Here is a 21,721-nt window from a genome sequence, read left to right as displayed (position 1 = left end):
CATAAAATAATGACACTAGACAGTTTGTGAGTGGTCTACCCAACTGGAGAGTGAAGACCATTTTTAAACCGCAGTTGATTAAAAAATGCTATTACAACAATAAATGCAACAGTGGAATGGCGGTTTAATTAATTAGAGTCACAATTAAAATATTTAATCACATTAATACGAAGAATAAGTGATAGAAAGTAGGTGATCAAAACTAAAACTTATTTTGCAGTCTGTGGCAAAAGGGATAAAACCAATGCAGGGCCGCTCTGTCCTTATTTAAGCAATCCTAAAGTGGTGTCCAAGTAGAATACATACCTGTAAAACCAAAGTGTCATTCATGAAATCTAATACTATCTATTATTATTATTATTATTATTATTATTATTATTATTATTATTATTATTATTATTATTATTATTATTATTTTACTTTTAATGTATTCATTAAACATTGTGATTCGAGGTGGTAATTCACTTCCTTGAAATTGTTTGCTTGCTTGCCTGATGATTGCTCACCTCTCTCTCTGTAATCTGTGTATGCTCCCCCAATCCTTTCATTTTGTAAAAAGTGGGTTTCTATAATTGTGTGGAAGTTATTTTGCAAAACCAAGTCAAATATGTTATTTTTAACTGCAATTAATTCTTTAATGTCTGAATTAGTTTGGATCAAATTTTATTCAAAAGCACTGTAACTATTTTGAAACGTTAGTAGCCTAGCCAAAATGTCATGTATTGGAAAAAAATAAAAAATAAAATCTATACCTAGTGGATACAAAGAGAATCGACATCCTAGCAGGAATGATAAATGCGAAAACCTATCAGTGTCAACGGTTTAAGTTATTAGACTAGTTAGGCTTTTAAAATGTATATATTTTATTTTCTCTGGAACAATACAAGTGTAAGGAGAACAACAACACCAGTCATGGGCTATGTCAGCATTATAAAACAACCCCCCCCCCCCCCATCATTTATCAAGGAAGTTAAGTCAAATTAACATCACTAGTATTTACATATGCAATACTGTGAAGAGGTGTAAAAGCATTATATTTGTGTTTTCTAGTTAGGCTATTTCCTGGGAGAATGAAAATAAACACCATTATGTAGATTCATGCAAAAATGGAAGATTTGTCTTCTGTTTATTTTTCCTAATACAATTCTAATTTTAGCTCCTTCCTGCTATTTGCTTTATCAAAATAGCCAATATGTAAATTGTCAGATCAGCAAGAAAGCAAGTGGCATTACAGCGGTATTTCTCAATTGCTATATGTTATGGAACCCCCCGCAACTCTCTGCCGAGACTATAAATAAAATAATATGTCTATAACATTGATGCAGAGGAGCTAATACTCTATGCTCACTTTCACAGTGACATCACCATTGCCACCTAGTGTAGTGGATGTGCAATTACACTTTATTCTAATATGTAAAAAAAATAAAAAACATGCCCCTGGTCACGTGCTGAGCATCGCAACCCCCAGAAAAGAGGGCCCATCCCCGTATTTGAAGACTGTGCAACACTATAGTGTACATTACATAGTAATGTTTACATCCAACCAAATAAATGGAACAACAACACAAGCTCTATCTCTGGTGGATGTAATGTCACATAAATGAAAGCTTCTTCCACGATTCCTCTTCAATCGATGCATATCCTCTCCCGCTGCTCTTGTTTTACCCACCAGTGAGTTTGCAAGCATCTGAAATCACATCCTTTCAGATTGTTATGAAACAAACGCTTTTTAGCTTACAATCTTCTTGTCAGCCTGGTAATTACAACTTACTGGTCCGAAAGCAACGTCAAAGAGTCTCTCCATCAAGTGTAACCACAGCTGATCAATGCACATCCCTCTTTTCATTAAGGGTTGTGGTATTTAGCTCTCAAATCCTGCTCTGGTAATGGAGCCGAGCGACACACTGTAATCTGGACGTTAGTGATCAATAGTTGGCTTGTTTTAGATAATTGTTGAGCATCCACTAAGGCATCTTATTAATGAATGCTTTGCTCCCAAAGAAAACATGTTAAATCCTCCTGGCTGGACTCACGCGTAGCGATAAGATAATACAGGGGCGTGTACACGGGGCGTTTTATATCACATCGTCTCTAATGGAAGTGCCCTGAGATAGTGTCCTTGAAAAGGTTGCCGTGCAGTGTTGTAACGTGGCCCGGGCTGCAGGCCAGTAAAAGGAAGATCAATCTTTAGGAGGGCAATAGTGAAGAGCTTCCACACCAAAAGTTGCAGCAGGGTGATGATAATGCAGGGCCTTTCTGTCGCTCGTTAAAAAGGCTTATAAAAGACTTAATGGTGTCATGTATGAACAGCAGCAAAAATGCTTTGTAAGCTGATGAAGATTTTCAGGGGAGGTGTTTTCTGCTAGGTCTGCTCGGAGCCACCGTCGTTTTATTTAATAAGTGACAGTTATATCTACGGCTCTGGAATTTGAAGCAACGGAGCATAAGTCATTGCTGTTATCGGCAATGAAGAAGACTGTAGAAGCTTCTTTGTGCTTTCACACCATCGCTCTTCTTACTGCAGTAATAAAAATAGACACAGACCCAAGCATCAGGCGTAGTTGTGGTCTAATGACTGATGATTATCTGTCCCCTTGGCGTCTCTTCAACCAGGAAAACTTTCTGGAGGTCATTCAGAACCAAGAGTTTCTTCTGCTACCCACGGCTGAGATAGTTAAGCTGCTGTCCAGTGACGACATCAACGTGCCCGACGAGGAGACCATCTTCCAGGCGCTGATGATGTGGGTGCGACACGACGTCCAGCGTCGGCAACAGGATCTGGGAGTGCTTCTCTCTTACATTCGACTGCCTCTTCTTCCTGCACAGGTGACACGTCATGACTTCTTACTTGCTGCCATATATGCTTTCATTCCCCCCCCTTAATTTTGCAAGCCCAATTATGTTGTCATTGTGGCATTTCTTATACTAAGAATGTTTCTAAATGAAAACCTAATATTAAGTACAGTCACATATTGTAACAATCCAATTTTTGATGGGAAAATGAAGCTTCATGAAGCACTTGCAATATTTTTTTACTCCTTTAGATGGCGGTCTTGGTTTAAAGATAAAGGCTAGCACAATAGAAATTGATTAAGGGTGTATTCACACCGGCACTGTTAGGTCCGCTTTAAACGGACCAGAGTTTGTTTCCCACGCTGATCCAGACCTTGCAGGTCTGAATACTCACAAACTATTTCTGGTGTGGACCAAACAAGCAGACCCACTTTTTGAGGTGGTCTCGGTTCTCCAAACGCACTCGTTGCGGTTTGCTTCACAGTCTGAATACAAACCACCGCTGACCCGCTCCAACTGCATGGCATATGCGCCTTTTTGGGCTTAACAAGCCACCGTAGCCAAGCATTGCGGGGGGAATATTGTCCGGTGGTGAATATTGTGCTGAATTCATTAATAACCTATATTCTGTTTATTTCCGGGTTTTGTCATGCATTCAGCCCTCGTCATTTTTGTCCAGTGTGAATATGAACCGCACCAAAAAAAAAAAAAAATAAAGTCCGTTAGCGGACATTCGCACCTTCCATACACCAGTGTGATTAGCACTGGCGGCAATGTGTGTGAAGTGCCTTGCCCAAGGGCACAACGACACATGACTTGGGGAGAGCGGGGATCGAACATTCGACCTGGTTACTGAACAACCGTCTCTACACCCTAAGCCATGGTCGCCAAAAGTGCCTTCTAGAGGAGTCGAAAAATATCACAAGTGCTTCATGAAGCTTCATTCGTCCATGACTAAATCCAATGCATGACTCTTACAAATGATGCCTGATAATGTTTCTCCTGAAAAATAAGAAATCAAAATTTTAGAAACATGATGCAGTGCAATTCTATAATCATGATATACTGCAGTATAATAGTGGAATCGCATAACATTCAAAAAACATCTGTTCTCTCTGATGTTCTCAGAATGTTTGGTTTGGGGATTTTGTGTTTTGTTACAATGTGAGTTTTTATGTTCTGCATTTGTTTTATATATTTTCTGCTACCTTTTTCCGATCTATTAATGCAAAGCTCCTTGGTCAACTCTTGCTATTACTGTGCATGGCTTTTATAAATAGTAAATACTTTCCTGACACCACCAAATTGTTACCCCGCGAGGCGCATCTGCCAGACACTCCTCCTGCTGTGCCGGCCCGCCCATCTTGGCGGAGACCCATCTGAAAAATTGGCAAACATACCCAGTGAGCCTGATTAAAATTACAATCTGCAGGCATTTGTGCGCCTCAGATAATGTGCTGTCAATGAAAATGGACCAAAAGGTCCTATGAATGAACTTTTTAATAATATATTACTCAATCAGTTCAATCAAATATACACTCTAAAAACAGTTGGGTCAAAAGTAGCTCAATTATGAATAAAAAATGGACCGATCCACTTTATCGGTCAATTTGACCCAACTTTCTGGGTTGTTTTATATAAAATGACCCAATTTTTGGACCCAAGTAAAGGATCTGACCAATATTTATGAGTTTTTTATGCTGAAAGACCCATTTCTTGACTCAAAGTTGGGTCAAATGGACCCAAGTAGAGGATCGGTCCTTTTTTTTACCCATAGTTGAGTTATTTTTGACCCACCTGTTTTTAGAGTGTCGTAAATTAATCCAATTTTTTTGTACAGCTCATGTTTGTTTTTTTCTTATAGATTGACAATTACAAATGTGTGGCTTCAGATTAAGCGTATGATCTTAATTTTACAGCTTATTGCTGACCTGGAAAACAACAAGATGTTTTCTGATGATCTGGAATGCCAAAAATTGTTGATGGAGGCCATGAAGTACCATCTTCTGCCCGAGCGCCGTCCCATGTTTCAGAGCCCAAGAACCAAACCCAGAAAATCCACAGTGGGGGCACTTTATGCCGTTGGAGGAATGGATGCTACCAAAGGTACAGTATAACCCATTTTTACCACATAGCAAATAAATCAATTCATACTAGTATTTGTGTCTTTTAGGTTCAACCACCATTGAGAAGTACGACCTGCGCACCAACACCTGGGTCCCGCTGGGAGTTATGAACGGACGCCGGCTGCAGTTTGGTGTGGCCGTGATAGACAACAAGTTGTATGTGGTTGGTGGAAGAGATGGGCTCAAGACCTCCAACATGGTGGAGTGTTATAATCCAGTCAACAAAGTGTGGTCCCCCATGCCCCCCATGTCAACACACCGACATGGACTTGGTGACTATCTATCTATCTATCTATCTATCTATCTATCTATCTATCTATCTATCTATCTATCTATCTATCTATCTATCTATCTATCTATCCATCTATTGAGCTAGTCTACCTAGCGACTAGTTAACTAGTATATCTAGCTAGTTAGTTAGCTAGCTAGCTAGCTAAGTATCCACTGTACTATCTATCTATAAATTAGGTGAAATTGGATGATCATTCTTGAGTTTATTATGATACACCAATATTTCATCATCGTGGTAGCATCTATTAGCAATAGATTTCAGTAGTATCCTGGAAATTTTGATTCTAAATCCACACCTTTCGTTCATATCATGTATTTGTTCAGCCAAGCAACAAAGTTTTACATCAATATAGCGCATTTTCTGGACGTATGCTCCAAGCGGTAACTGCTGGCACGCTGTGAACCCGAAATTACACTTCTTTTGAGATACACCTTTGATATTTTCCATTTCTCCGATCAAAGCATGGTGGGCAGTGATGTCCCCGCGCTTCCTCAACCCTCCCTGACCGACAAATCTCATATCAGAAGCGTTTTGATTCACAGTTGAAAGTAGTCTGGGTAACAGAACATGGAGATCTTGTCAAAGCTCTGTGGGGTCTGAGGTTTCAGTGAGCCCGAGCGAGTGCACACTTTACACATCACCTGGGTTTCTTTGATGTTTCCTTCAGCCCAAATATCTGCCGGCTCTGATTGTGCCATGCTTATTTTAAGTCAAAATATATTTGCGCTGTGTTCACCAGTGTCCCACAGCCTGCTGTGAGCTGTATGGTTGAAGACAAGAAAAACAATTTATTTTGATTTCCAAAACCACACTAAAAGAGAGCTTCACGCCGTGATTTTCTTCTTGGTGACAATGTTGATTTAATTCAGACCTCTCTAAGTGCAGTATTGCCCTATGGTCTCCACAAAATAATTCCGCTTTCACCACTGAACTCTAATGCAGAAATATGTTGTGTGCTGTTGTAAAACAGGCTTCCTCTGTGATTTGGGACAAAAGAAAAACAAGGCTGTTTCATTGTCATCCTGTTTTAAAAGATTTGCCCTGTTGTAGCTCACAATTTATGTGTTGTTCTGGCTTCCTCTGTGGTTTATGGTTGCCTTTATGTGCCAAGCAAGCGTCACTGCTGAGAGAGGTGCTGCTGCTAAATAAAATGTTATGATTATATTTGTAGTAGTAGCAGTAATGGAATAATTTGTAGTGTTGTGGTAGAAGTAAAACTGGCATTGATATGAGTAATTGTAATAGCACATATTTTTGATAGTAATGGCATATAAAACACTGCAGAGGTAATATTAGTAATCGTAATAAAAAAAAGCATGAGTATGAGTAGTAATACAAATTATTTGTACTTTGTAGTAATGATAGTAGCAGTAGCAATAATAACAGTAGTAGGAAATGGTTGTAGTTGTGTGTGTGTGTGTGTGTGTGTGTATATATATATATATATATATTAGTAACAATAGCAGTAGTAGTTGAAACAACAATTAAAAAAAACGGCAGTAATTATCCCAAATAGTAATAATTACATTGTTACAATTGTGTTAACACCAGTAGTCAAAGTAACAATCATGAAAAGCCTGATTAGTAATTTTTGTATTATCAGTATTATTACTGCACTACTAGTAGTAATGAGTTTATTACTGACACTAGAAATCGTAAGTCAGTTCTAATATGAACACATTTGTTCCCAAAACTGTATAAAACAAAAAATGCATTTATACATTTTTTTTTTAATGCTTTGGCATACAGAAGACTTTTAATGCAGCCTCTGGCCTGAAGAGGTCGCTTAAAGCAATGGTAGTTATTACAAAAAACGGCCAGCAGGTGGCAGCAGAGTATAAGAGATCAACCAGGGCTATGTTGCAAAAAGCTATTTTCCCCAGTGTTTTGTTTATGAATAATGATGACACTTAACTTTATTCTATTGCTTATTGCTACAAAACGGAAACAAATACAAATATATATTTTTCCCTGATGAAAGAGGAGACTGATCTTTCTTTTAGTAGGTTCCATGTTTTTTTTTATAGCCATAGAAAACAATATTCTGTGAGCCTTGCAAAATCAATCCAAATCCAGTAAAACATCCGGGAGTCAAGGGGATTGCTTCAATGAAAATGGCTGGGAGTGAATGAGTTAATAGTTGTGAAGAAAGCAGTCACTCCTATGACTATGTGTTTTCCCAATAGGCCACTACATAATTCATATCATTATTGTTAGTGTCTACAGTATGCTAAGATCTGTTTGAAATTAGTCAGTTTTTTTTAGCCTTACAGAAGATTTAGACTGTTTGTCATTTAATATATACTATATTTACCAAACACCAAACACAATATATATATATATATACACAGTGATAAATATACACACTTAATAACAAGCTTACATTCCTGAAGTAGTTGACCTTTGTAATATATTGGAAGTCTATTTTGCAAGTATAAGGTACAGTACTTGCATGTTATCACGCACAGCTTTCAGTTTATTAACAACAGCATCTGTCTTGGTTAAATGTGTGCAGGTATTGCTGTGCTGGAGGGCCCCATGTATGCTGTCGGCGGTCATGATGGTTGGAGCTATCTCAACACAGTGGAGCGCTGGGACCCGCAGGCCCGGCAGTGGAACTATGTTGCCAGTATGTCGACACCACGGAGCACCATGGGAGTCACCGCGCTCAATGGGAAGTAAGTTGCTTGGCTTTTTCTGACCTTTGCCGGCAGCCTGCACGCGGCAAAATGCTGATTTATGCAATATATACGGAAAAACTTCCTGACCATCTGCTGCTTTGTTTCGAGCCATGGGATGACATTGATGGAAAATATGAGGGCCGGAAAACAAACTGACAGCCAATAGGAAAAAAGAAAAGAAAACATGCCACACAGTGTGGACTGGAACAGTACTTGTAAATTATTAATGGTAAAAAGTTATTGCAAGTGTTGCATTAAATATTTTGTCCACACAAAGATAATTATTTAAATCTGATTCAAACAATACATTAGTTGACATCTTGTTAAATTAAAAGCTCGCTGATAGTGTCAAATAAAATGGCATTATTAAAAGTAAATGAGTGAGTGAGTGGGGCTTGTTTTTCTTCAGTTTGGTCAAAGACAGAGAATTAGGAAATGTTCAAAACAGCTTTCAGTGTAAGCACTAAACTTTAGGGCTTCTACCAGAAAAAAAAAAAAGTACAGATTAACTGAAATTTATTTAGACACACGCCTTTTTACATAAAAAAATATTACTTTTGTTTTCAATTCAGTTGTACACACTATAATAACAGTTGGGTCAAAAATGGACCAACCCAACTTTTTAGTTATTCAACCCAAAAAGGTAGGTCAAATTAAATTAATAACCCACAAATCAACCCAATTTTTGGGGTTGTTTTGTGAGTTATTTATTTGACCAAACTTTTTTGGGTTAGTTGAATAACCCAATTGTATTGGGTGAAAACTGAACCGACCTAACTTTTTGAGTTACTTAGCCACAAATGTTCGGTCAAAATAAATTAATAAGCCACAAATCAACCCAATATTTGTGTTGTTAAGTTATTCATTTCACACAACTTTTTGTGTTAGTGGAATAACTCAATTGAATTGGGTAAAAAATGAACCGACTTAACTTTTTGAGCTATTTAGCCACAAATATTAGGTCAAATTAAATTAATAACCCACAAATCAACCCAATTCTGGGCTATTTTGTGGGTTATTCATTTGACCTTTGGTGGGTTTTGTGTGTTATTCATTTAACACAACTTTTTTGGGTTAATTGAATAACCCAAAAAGATGAGACCATTCGGCCCAATTTGAGTTCATTTTGACCCAATTGTTTTTTAGAGTGCGGGTTATAGGCCGCAGTCATGGAGATATAGTGTCGCAATGATTTATCTTGGTCTCATTGTTTTATATCACAAAAAAAAAGGCATTTCAACATAGATGTGTAGACTTTTTTAGATCCACTGTAGGTCAAAGTTGTGTTTTAGAAAGCACTTCTCATAGAGGCCTCATAAAGTGCTTCACTTAAAGATGTGACTGTTGAGTGTACTTATGTTATGCACGTCTTGTGTGAGCAGAAAGTATTGTTTGTGATCTACACTACTAAAATCTAATAATCACACAAAGTATCATAATCTTTCAGTTTGTTTATGAATCCATTACAAAAGCAAACCACTACTGTATAATAATGGTTGAATACATTGTAGCGGGAATAGGAATGTAAGTGTAAGTAGTTAAACAACTTTTATGTAAAATTTAAAAAAAGATGCAGCAACAAATTAGTTGTGTAATATTTCCACACTACCCATATGTATTTAATCCAAAACAGCACTTTCTGGGCTGTCTCACAATTCAACCCCACGAGGTGAAAGGGACTGTAACAAGTAAGCTCTCAGCCCAATTTAAATATATTGGTGCTAAAGTGCACCCCTCAACACAAAAAAACAGAACAAGGCGGCTGCTTGGCTGTGTCTATAACATTGTGTTGGAGTGAATGCGGAGTTATTTCTGAATCTGGGTCAAAAAAGACAACAAGGAAACTGTTTTCCAAGCCTCTGCTGTTTTGCTGCTGGGCCTGCATGTGAGCTTGCCGCTCTTAAGGCACTCGTGACGATTCCGCCAGGAAACACACTCGACGAATGCTCCTTCTCAGTAGTGGGACAGATGATTTGAATCATTCCTGAGTCTTTTTTTCCATGTCAGTGACAGGACTTGCATTGGTAGCTGAGCCCTCAGTGGGGATTTACACATTCTGTTTCCCCACTACATTGCAATTAAAGAAACCCTAAATAAATGTCTCGTAGATTATTTAGGCAGTTCAGAATCAATTTCTATCCAATAATCTGATTTTAAAAAAGTCTAAATGCAATTCATCATACTTAGGAGAGATGCTGATTTTTATTATGCTGATCCTGATAGGTGAACTTGACTTGCTCTGACCAATCAATTAGAGGACGGAAGAAAAATTATGTTATTTTAGGCCAGCTAGTTGGCACTGTAAGGGACAAATTTGAAATCAAACTGGTTAAAGAAACAGCCCCATTGCTAATACAGTTCAAGTTTGATTGGTCATCTTGGAGCCCTGGACAGATACAGCATACTGACATGGCAGCAAAGAGCTTGAAATCTGATTGGACAAAAGCATCCAAAATCTACATAACATGTACTAAAAACAGTTCAGCTAAGTGAAATACTAGAAATAAATTCATTACAGTTACTTTTTATGTCTTTATTTTTTTTTTAATTAAAATAAAGTTAATTTTAATGTTTGTTGTATAATATTTTCTCAAAAATGCTTCGTTAGTTTATTTTTTATTAGTTTTAGTTTTAGTTTTTTAAATACACGGAGTACAGTACTGCATTTGTCAAGAATAAGATAAAAAAAATGGTCACTAATTTAAAAGTAAACTACAATTCTCAAACACCTGTTTGACCTTTCTTATTCTGATGTACAACGTGGTAGAGTGTCCGCCCTGAGACTGGGAGGTTGTGGGTTCAATCCCCGGCCGGGTCATACCAAAGACTATAAAAATGGGACTCATTGCCTCCCTGCTTGACACTCAGTATAAAGGGTTGGAATTGGGGGGTTAGATCACCATGTGATTCCCGAGCGCAATCATTGCTGCTCACCCCTCCCTCAGGGGATGGGTCAAATGCGGAGAACAAATTTTGCCCCCACTTAGTTGGGTGTGACAATCAGTGGAATTTACCTTTACCTTAACATTTGGCGAAATAAATTCATTTAATAGGAACTCTGCTAGCTCATGTATGCTAAAAGACAAAGATGAAAACTAATGACATTTTTACTGTAATTATAATTAACTTTAGTTAGTTGTAATTTATTAAAAAAGTCGGTTTGTTAGTGCCATTCTTCTTTTAAATTGACACTGTTCTTTTAAATTCCCAGATTGTTTGCAGTAGGTGGCCGAGATGGCAGCTCATGTCTGAGGTCAATGGAGTGTTTCGATCCTCACACCAACAAATGGAGCATGTGCGCTCCGATGACCAAGAGGCGAGGGGGAGTGGGTGTGGCCACGTACAACAACTTCCTGTATGCGGTGGGCGGACACGACGCCCCGGCCTCCAACCACTGTTCCCGACTCTCCGATTGTGTTGAAAGGTGGGAGAAATGATTTTTCTCGGGAGAACATGCACAAAGAAATGTTACACAAGAACATTTTGGATGTCCTCCAAGTGTCCGCCGAGGAATTCACTCATGGGTGTGGACACTGATGACTTTCTCACTGGAACAAGAGATAATTTGTTTCCCCAGACTGATGCTAGTCATGTTTTCCATCGGTTCATTTATTTTAAGGTGTCTAGCACCATCTGGTGGGCTCACAAGACATGTACGTAAACTGAAAGGACAATATTGCATGGTACAGTAATAGTAATATCTTGCCCAGCTCATCCTACAATTATGCATAATATTCATTATGTTTATGTACAGTATATGATATACTGTATATATATATAAAAAAAAAAGGTCGCTAGTGTAGTGAATAAATAAATGTTATGTTATGTTCTTGGGGTCTATCCAAATAGGGGTCGTATAACATGAAATAAGTTAACAAAATCAAAGTACATTTTCAGTTAAATTTTTGTTGAGTGTTTATTTTTCCCCGCAAATACAAACTATTTAGGCTTGTATGCAATTAGATTTTTTATTTAGCACTTTGTTAATGTAATGAAAACCCATTAATCATCTTGATAATTAATTATAATTAAATGATTTAGTGATCCCTACAGATTGGGAAAGTAATTAAAAGCTGTGTTTTTTTTTAATAACTGTTTTATGGATCAAATGTTTGTAGTGTGAGTCACTTTAATTTACAAAATATGTACATGTGAAATTACATTTTGCAAACAATTCTATAACAAAAGCAGAGTGCTTTGCTTGAATTAGCAGATCTGTCATCGAGTACAAGTTTGGCTTTTATGTCACATACTACGATTTTAAACCCCACAAAACCATCCATCAACATTATCTTAAAGATCATTTCACACATTTAATTTAACTATTTTTGGATTCATTATCTGCCTGCTGCGTTTCCAAGAGGTTCGCTGTTTGTTGAGAGGAAAATCCCATTAGGGAATGCATGCTAAGGCTTCTGTGATTAAGAGGAAGCAAGCAAATTCTATTTGAGTTGCTGTTTGTGAGTTGTTGACCGCCTCTATTTGTGCCCAGTGACTAACTGGTGATCGGTTCAGGGTGTAGGTTCAACCTGAAGTCATATAGGCTCGAGCTCACTAAAACCTTAAACAGGATACAAAATACAAACATTTTGGTGTAATTTTTATTTGAAATATGTGAGTGCATCGAATCAAATCACAACACTTAAATACGTATATCAAGACTCGTATCAAACCGTCTTTTATTGGAGTGATATATCTTAGAAGGAAATGGCACATTTACAGTACTGACATTTTCATTTAAAAGTATGTAAAATCATAACAAAATACGTCATTATATCATACCTTCTTAAACTGAGCCACAGGATTATTGAATTGATTTGAGTCGTACCCAGTCGAATCGTTCCACTTTCAACTTGAACCGTCCTTGAATCGTTTTGCAACCCACCTACCGAAAACCGTATTGAATCGTCTATATATTACGAAAAAGCGTACTTTTGAAAAGTATGCTAAATGTGGTATTTCACTTGTGTCGTCCCCCGCAAATGACTTAATTAAACACGCTTGACTAATTTCAGGTATGACCCCAAGACGGACACGTGGACGACTGTGTCCTCTCTCAGTGTTCCTCGGGACGCGGTTGGCGTTTGCCTGCTGGGTGACAGGCTGTACGCTGTGGGCGGATATGATGGGCAATCCTACCTTAACACTGTTGAGTCGTACGATGCGCAGAACAACGACTGGACTGAGGTACTGTGGTGAACTCTACATATCCGTATTGTAATCACAACAATAGTCACAGCAACAATTCTGCAATTATAAGATAAATACCGGTAAATTACCTTTTTTTTTTTTTTTTGCTTATTTTTACTTTTCGACAATGTTTTTCTAATCCCCTTTTCATCATGCTGGAGGGGTAGTGGGACTATTTGAAATCCTCAAATGAGAAACTGTATGTTAACCTATTTTCCGTTCTGCAGGAGGTCCCTCTAAACATTGGCAGGGCAGGTGCCTGCGTGGTGGTGGTGAAACTGCCTTGAGCGCTTTTTGTCCCAAGCCTGCATGATATAAACAAATGAAGAAGAGCGGACCGCGGAAACAACAAGGACGTGTCCTCGGAGAGATACTTGTTTTTATCCTTTCAGCTTCCCAGATTTTTGAGGAGGGAAGAGAACATGACCAGGCCTCTCCCCCCTCATCATTTGGCGCACAAGTGGGCCCATTGGGGAGGACCCGCTCCCAGACTGGAATGTGCATTCTTGACATTCTCAACAGTTTTCATACTCTTGGCCAAGTTGTAGCAGAACAGCTTGCCAAGTGGTTGATGTATTGCTTTGTTATTCTGGTTTTACACAAAAAACAACAAAAAAAGCTGTACATTTTGATCGCATTATCTGAATGACAAATTTATACCCAAACATTTTCCTATCGTTGTTGTCCAAACTGCATATTTTTGCGCTACTTTTTTCCCTTTACAGCAACTCAAACTAACACGTCACTGTGAATAATGACAACACAGAAGGTAATCAGCTTTTTTTTGGTGGCTAATGTATTAAAATGTGTTGCTTCTTATCAAGCCTGTAGCGTTACAGAACACCAAAGTAATTTGCTTGTCGTTAAAAGTCTGGCCGATTGAAGAAAGGTTTACATAATTGTGAATTACGCAAGATATATCATATTGATATTCCATATTGCTACAATTGTGTTGATAGAGTTCCGTTTGAAGCGGTGTGCTCAGATTACTTTTTTCTTAGTTATTTTATGCGCGTGAGGCGAATGTATTATTTGATCATCATAGCTTATATCAAGTTTACTGTGCGTTCTGTTCATGCCTTCTAGGGTCTCGTAGATGGTTAGCGCTTATTGTCCAAGTTTATGACTCAATATCCAAGGCCTGATTGCCAAAAATGTGATGTTTTTATGACTGCATTTTATATATTCCGCTCACAAGAATTAAACAACTCAACAAGAATTACTAACTATTGATGCTTCCTAGAATGAATGTTCATTTCTACGTTTTTAATCATGATTTTGTACAGCATGTTAGCATTCATTGCATGCTCAAATTCATGTTTTAAGATTTTGAGGGATCAAATGAAACATTTTCACCCGAACGGCCTCAGAAGCTATTATGTCGGCTCTGTCACTTTTGTTCCTGGTGCAGCAATTTATAAACCAAGCATGAGTGTCTCATCAACAGGCTGAGGACCATCTCCTCCTGCTTATCTCCTTTCCCGCCGCTCATTATTTACCCTCCAAATTGTTTTCAAAGCTCCTCCACAAACAACCTCCTCAAGATTGGTGGAAATGGATTTTGCATACAAAATACAGTCTTAAGTGTCAACAAAGAATATGTAAATGTTTGATACAGGAACTTGTATAACTGTCGACACACACAGAACTAAAAACATTGTCACAAGACATAACCAACTGGCGTATTAACTGGTGTGTGAATTATTTTCCTTTTCTATTTATTTAATGGCAAAACAAATTAAGGACGATACTGTTGATTAATACATCGCAGCATATTATAACAATCCCTCAGCGTGTCATGCCCTCTAAGGCCTGCGAGAAAAATGATATCAGGCCAATCCAATTGGACACTAATGAAGTGTTACAACATCTTTGCTATTATAATGTTTTATCATTGAGGAAATTAATTGCTCAAACACCCAAATGAAGTGGATTCTGTTCATTGTTTGAATTTTAAATTTTGAATAGTGAAGTATAAAAGGGTTTCCGCGGGTCATTAAAAAAACATTTAATATCATTAAATTGATTTTGCTAGCCTTAAATGTCATTAAGAAGCATTAAGTACGATGTCGAGAGGCATTTAAAATTTAAATACTTGTTCATGCTTTATTTTTCTTTTAACCTGAATAACGGAAGGCCTTGTTTACTCAGTCAGACTAGAAAATTCTGTGCCACCTCTAAATTTTAAAATTTGGATTCAAGTTGCTAGAACTGGAGAGTTTTGCTCATTATTTATCAATATCACACCCGCCAAGGACATTCTGAGAAACTGTTTGTGTTATCTACAAGAACTCCTTGAAAGCACTGCTACACAGTAAGCCGGATTCAAATAATTTTGTAAGATGAACCACGGGAAACCTCATGAAGCTAGTAAATGTTGGTTGAGAGCGTTTGTCAGTGGGGATAGACAGACAGATTGATATTTTGCATGCTTGGAATTCCTCACACATACAGCACTGTAACACGGTGTTCTGGGCAGACAGTCTGGCGGAAGAGGGCTGAGATTTTACTAAACTTGCAATGATTTATGACCATTATGAATCACAAAAACAATGGTAAAGCTCCAGATTTAGAAAACAATACATAAATTATGTTTTGGTACAGTATGGACAAACTGTTTTTGTGGAATTTACTGGTACATTTTAGGCAAGAGGAGTGCAAAATGATGAATACCACGATTCTGACAGTGTTGAATGAATTTTTTAATTTTCAAACGTGTGCCATATGCTCCAGACAAAAACAAAAAAAAGAGTGATTTTGTCGTTGCATTATTAGTGGGAATGGGACAACCACACGCACGCACACAGCCCCTGCTGCATCGCATTTATGAAGCGTGATGATTAAAAAGTGCATGCATTCAACTGGATTACCCCGTGAGGATTCTGCCTTGCAACATTTACAATAGAGGCATTACATTACGATCAGTCATGAAAAGAGCACGCTCCTTCACAGTAACATGACCATATCACAAATGATCAAAAGAGGGCGCTATTGCACCGTAGAGAGCATCACTCGTGCACACGAAGCACATCACAGCGCCGCAATTATTATAATAACCGTCAAGTGACATTAAGAAAGCCAAGGACGAATACTTGAGCTAATCACCCCGCAGAAATATTAAAATGATGAAATGACAGGAAATTGGAAGCAGAGGTGTCTTTGCAATCGTCTTTCAAATGAACATCTTGCTGAGTTTTAAGGAGAAGCCTACAAGCAGGTCGACTCAAGATTTGATTTGTCAGATTTTAAAGGCATGGTGGTATCACAGACTTTGAAACAATCGTGTGTAATTGCTTGACAAAAGCAGACAGATCGTTCTATTTTGGATCTCTGTCCCCAGACTTTTTCAAACTCTTTTGTCTCTGCTTCTCAGTTTATTTATTTTGTGTGACAGCGAGTTGCAAAGATGAAACGAGATGTGACAAATAGGCAACAAGACATCATGAGTTGGAAGCTGTTTTATATTAATACTTGGTCTTGCAAGGGTGTTTATTTATACAGCATAGTTTTGAATTTTAAAAAAAATTAAAACCTAACAATCCTGTAATGGAGAATTAGCCACTTGGCTAATGGTAGATTTGCCAAAGTGGACATTTTGTTTTGCCTATTCAAACAATTAATGAGGGAAATAGACTGAATACGAGTTCTCTTTAATGAGCTACCGTGAAACATACAGCCAAAAATAGTTCGTTTTGGGGCAGTGGTTGAAAAGAAAACCGGCAATTAGAAGTTGAAATAATCTGTCTCAAGGTCAATATGAAACCATTGTTCCATGTCGAGGCAATATTTTAGGCAACATTTTAACATTTTTAACTGTTAAACAAATGCAAAACGAAAGTAAAAGGGTCAGTTTCTGCCAACATTAGGTACATAAATAAATAAACAAACAATTTTTTTTTGTCATTTAAAAATGTCAGTAGGCTATTGCATGACATTTGTACTTGAGTAAAATGATTTCAAATTTGATTATCAAGAAACCAAAGCACCAGAGGAATTATTATTATTATTATTATAAGGATTATGACACAAAAAGTAAACTGCATGTAGGGGATCATCTTCAGTGCAGGGACAAAAGACAAGGTAGATCCTTGTACAAGTGCTTCAACAAAGTGTCAACTTCGAAAAAGATTTTCTTGTCATGCCAGCGTAAGTAAGCCCATTAACAGCGCGTGCGGCGCTGGAAACATGTCAGGACAAAAAAAAAAAAACGACATGTTTGCGTCTTCTCTTTTTGGCTGTTGGCAAATTGATTTTGTACTATCATGTTTAAAAATAAATAAATAATACGAAATACAAATATATATATATATATATATATATGTTGAGGAGTGTTGGTAACCACAATTTTTTACTACATTGACATTCAAAATACATGCTCCTGTTTTGCTAACTACTGAAGTGGGTTCAAGAGCTACAAAAGCAACTCTAGCCTTTAAGCCACATTGCATGGCGGCGATAGCAGCGCTTTCACGAGTCCACATACAACAGATGACAGTTGATTCTCTTGGCTGATCAAAGACGGCAGACGAGTTCCGTAGAACATTTCTCCCTCCATCCTTCGCCCTTGGATGCCAGCCTCCATCTAATGATAGTTGAATTCATTGTCATCTCATTATCTTTGAAGAGGGGAAAGATCCCTCTCGTACGAGTGGGCACCATGTCTCTTGCCATCAGACGGGCCGCGGGATTGCTGAAGCGCGTTCTCATCTCATTACGTTGAGCGAGAGATATCAGACACGTCCCATCTGCCCAACACTTTCCACGCACATGCCGTCATGCTTGAGCCACGCGGGCCGATACGGAGACGCTGCGCACGGCCCATCTGCAACAGGGAGAGGCTGCTACCACGAGCAGGCTGGGACACTAAATCACTGCATTTTTAAAGTCACTCTCAGTGAGAGGGAAACTTCTAACAGTGGGTGGGCGGAAGAGCTCTTGACATGCATCAATAATGTTGCAACACATGGGGCAAATATGGAGAGTGGCTGGTAATGTTCCTGTAAGTGAAGGGCCCCATGTTTGATTGCACCAATGGACGTAGGGATATGCGTTAACGTATAGTCCTGCGTCATCATCACCCGTTTCATCAAAAGTCCGGATTCTCTTTGGGTCCTTTTGGAGCCAGGCCAATATTGACTACGTTTACATGCAGGTAATATTCGATTCATAGTCAGAATTCGGGTTTCTGGAACAATCGGAATAACACGTTTACATGCGCAAGTTGACATAGTTGCCCCCGTGTACATGCCGTTTGGAATAACCCAATGTAAGGGGACGAAGCACGGATGACGTCTTGGCAGAAATACTGTAGATGTCATTTCCGCTTCTATCTTTAAACGGTCAATAAAATACATTATATTCATGTCACTCACCACGCTAAATAAAGTAGTCGGTTTCTATTCGCTCCAAAAGTGTAGTTCTTGTCGGTACACGCAAGAAGCACGGACTTACTCGTTTGGATAAAGTGGAACCATGTGTGTGTCATCTAATGTTCCTACACGGACGTGTATTGTTGAACACTGTAAGCTGGAGATAAACATTGTTTAAGGATTACGATTTACGAGTGATGTCGCGTCTGTCTTGCATGAATAGTTAACGTGTCACAAACTGTGGCATTTTGGCAGAAAACGCCGCAGAGAAATCAATGTATTCAAGAAGGGCCCGTGTAGCGAGTGGGATGGTGCTGCGCGTACAAGTCGTTACTACAAAGACCAAAATTCCTTGCAAATACAAATAAGCGAAGAAGAGGAAAAGGAGAAAAAGAAGAGTTTGTGAGCATGCGCACAACAAAAAGCAATGCCCCGTTCATCCGAGGTATTCCGATTATGTTTATTTGAACCAGTATTTCAGTTATAAAAGGGGTAACCCAGTAAGAGCATATTCAGGTTATTGCATGTGTTTACATGGACTTTCAAAACCTGAATATTGCCAATATTCGGGTTTTAAAAGGGTTATTGCCTCCATGTAAACGTAGTAATTTATGGATTCAACTGTTTTAAACCTTTTTTCTGGCACACACTCGACTCATCAGACCACATCTCGGGGATAGGCATGTGGTGCGTACCAGTAAGTGGTGCAACAGATAAAAAAAAGGAACTTATGGTTTGGATCGTATCATGGATTTGAGTCACGGATTGCAAATAAATAAACAAATAACATTATACACAAAAAGTCAAATATACCCAGATTTTAGAAAAATACCTTTACAAGTGCAATACAAGGCAAGATATCTTCTTATTTACATTGACCACAATTGAAAATACTTCAAAGTGCAATTGAAGGCCTCTTTGTTTAAATATATAGAGTGAATTACAAACTAGCTTACTGTATGTCCACATCAATGAAACAGAAGAAAATTAAAAAAACAAAGCAACAACTATCGGACTACTTGCTAGTTTCTATTGCCAGCTGGGAACTTGTTGCTAGCAGCTAACGGCTAAATTAGCGATTGAATATGATTTTGGGATGGCGTTGTGTTGATGTTGGTAGCAACTATGACAATAAAAATTGTGATAAACCAAAAGGTCAAAAGTCAAGATAGCCGTCACGCTACTACACGAGTCAATTTCTAAATAAAGTTCAACTAAGGCTATTGTATTTTTTGCTAAGCTTTTACTTTTAAGTTAGCTTTTGCATTTGTGGCGTGTTACGTTTTGAGTAGTAGTAGTTTGCAGCTTCCTTGACATGTCTAAATGATGGTGCACCAAATAAACTGTTACCAGAGGTAGAAAAAAATCCTCTATCATTTTTATTTGAGTCACTCAAATTACTGAAGCAGTTCTATAATTAATACAAAGTGCAAGAGAGAAAAAAGAGAGGGTACCGTGGATTCATGTGAAGACCCAGTATGCTGTAAAAAGTATTCCGAAAATTGAAAAGTGCTGGTACTCTTTAACGCTGCATACCGGCTCACTTGAAGAACTTTGGACCCCTGCATCCATCCCATCACAGAGGTACCCTCGAGCAAGGCATTTGACATGTCCTGGAAAGCTGCCCACTGTGTGTCACTAAAGTTTTTGCGAATTGCTACATGGGTAAACTACAGAGATCGCATTTGGAGTATTTATTTAACTTTCTCTCAAGTGCCATATTTTCTTTTGATCCGATGTCAACATTTCACAATCTCAGAATACAGGCAGTACAACCTCTCTTCCCAACTAGCAATGAAAAATAAATCTTGACATGTCATTCAATTGTAGACTGCACTATTTTCTGCCGTCTGAATGCTATGTACGAATACGAAACGTACTTTAAAATTGATTCCAAGCACGATAAGAAACATGTGATTTTTTTTTTCATTTCAACCGATCAGTGTTCGAGCAGTATTGTAAAGAGGCCAACATAGTGGCACCCTGAATCCCAGAGCCACATATTTAGCTTTTGAAATCATAATCAAATATATGCTTTTGATGGTTCTGAATAGCAAATTATGTTTGCAACAGGCGGCAGATGACATTGGTTGAATAAACTGAACCAACAGCAGCCTTCAGATGGATTCCAGCCGAGGTGTGTGTGTTGATATGGGTCGAGTCCTTCCAGTTCTTTCATTCTCTCCAATTACTATTCCTTAGCGTTGACGTTTAGCTGGTCATGCCCCACACCATTCATATTTACCCATTCTATTCCATGATTATTATTTGTTTATCACCGGAACGTTATGAGTTCGTATAAGCAATGAACGTGTGCACTCAACAGTGAACGCTGTGTTTTTGTTGCCTCGCTGACCGGTGCAGTGATTGCTCATGTGTGTGTGTGTGTGTGCGTGTGTGTGTGTGTGTGTGTGTGGGGCCACTTGGGGGTTTTCTTCTGTGCTTCGAGACCGCCTCCGAATGCAAAGTGCCGCGATAACTTTCTGTTGTGCCAAATAAATACAAACTGTAATTCTAAGTCGGGATGATATGTAAAATCGAAATATGTTTTTGTAAATGTATTCAAACTGATCTTTTTTTTTTTTGAAGCTGAGATAGAGGCAAAAGACGGGAAAGTTGAAGAATTAAAAAAAACAACAACAACAACAACATCTGTTTGTAACATTTCACAAGTGAACAGGTTAATTGGAAACAGGTGCGTGTCATGATGGGTATAAAAGGAGCATACCTGAAAGGCTGTAACTGCAAATAGTCCAGCAGTTTGATAACAACATTTCTCAAAGTACAATTGCAAGGAATTTAGGAATTTCACCATCCATGGTCCATAATATAAAATAATAAAAAATAAAATTAATATTTACTTAAAAACAGCACCATTGTGTAAAGGTTATGGCCACGTGGGCTCAGGAACACTTTATAAAATCATTGTCAGTTAAGATTGGTTGTCACTTCATCTACAAATGCAAGTTTGTAAAAAGTGCGCTGTGGTCTGACGAGTCCACATTTCAAATCGTTTTTGGAAATCTGTACCATCCAGACAGTTATCAGAGCAAAGTTCAAAAACCAGCACTCGTGATGGTATGAGGGCGTGCCATTGACCATACCACATATGACATATCAGTGAAGGCACCATTAATGCTCTACAATAACGTTTGTCACCTTGAACATAAATCATTTTTGTGTATTCAACCGAAAATAGGTTGGAAAAGATGTACAAATCATTGTATCTATTTATGTTTTACTGATTTACTGTTTTACTTTATGTTTACA

At 38.1% G+C, this 21,721-nt stretch overlaps 1 protein-coding gene across 2 annotated transcripts in view; it reads left to right on the top strand.

Annotated features, from left to right (window-relative positions):
• The window catches only part of klhl4 (kelch-like family member 4), a 34,567-nt gene extending 20,266 nt beyond the window's left edge, over positions 1 to 14,301 (top strand). For both annotated transcript variants that reach the window (XM_077578853.1, XM_077578854.1), the window contains exons 5-11: positions 2,614 to 2,826; positions 4,713 to 4,899; positions 4,967 to 5,191; positions 7,727 to 7,889; positions 11,104 to 11,316; positions 12,908 to 13,079; positions 13,310 to 14,301. In XM_077578853.1, coding sequence (XP_077434979.1) covers positions 2,614 to 2,826; positions 4,713 to 4,899; positions 4,967 to 5,191; positions 7,727 to 7,889; positions 11,104 to 11,316; positions 12,908 to 13,079; positions 13,310 to 13,369 — 1,233 coding nt within the window. In that variant the 3' untranslated portion in view covers positions 13,370 to 14,301. The remainder of the gene's footprint in view (positions 1 to 2,613; positions 2,827 to 4,712; positions 4,900 to 4,966; positions 5,192 to 7,726; positions 7,890 to 11,103; positions 11,317 to 12,907; positions 13,080 to 13,309) is intronic.
• Positions 14,302 to 21,721: the final 7,420 nt, after the last annotated feature.

Source organism: Vanacampus margaritifer, chromosome 10 (assembly GCF_051991255.1).
Source record: "Vanacampus margaritifer isolate UIUO_Vmar chromosome 10, RoL_Vmar_1.0, whole genome shotgun sequence".
Taxonomy (NCBI): Eukaryota; Metazoa; Chordata; class Actinopteri; order Syngnathiformes; family Syngnathidae; genus Vanacampus; species Vanacampus margaritifer.
This window is presented reverse-complemented; position numbering and strand designations above follow the sequence as displayed.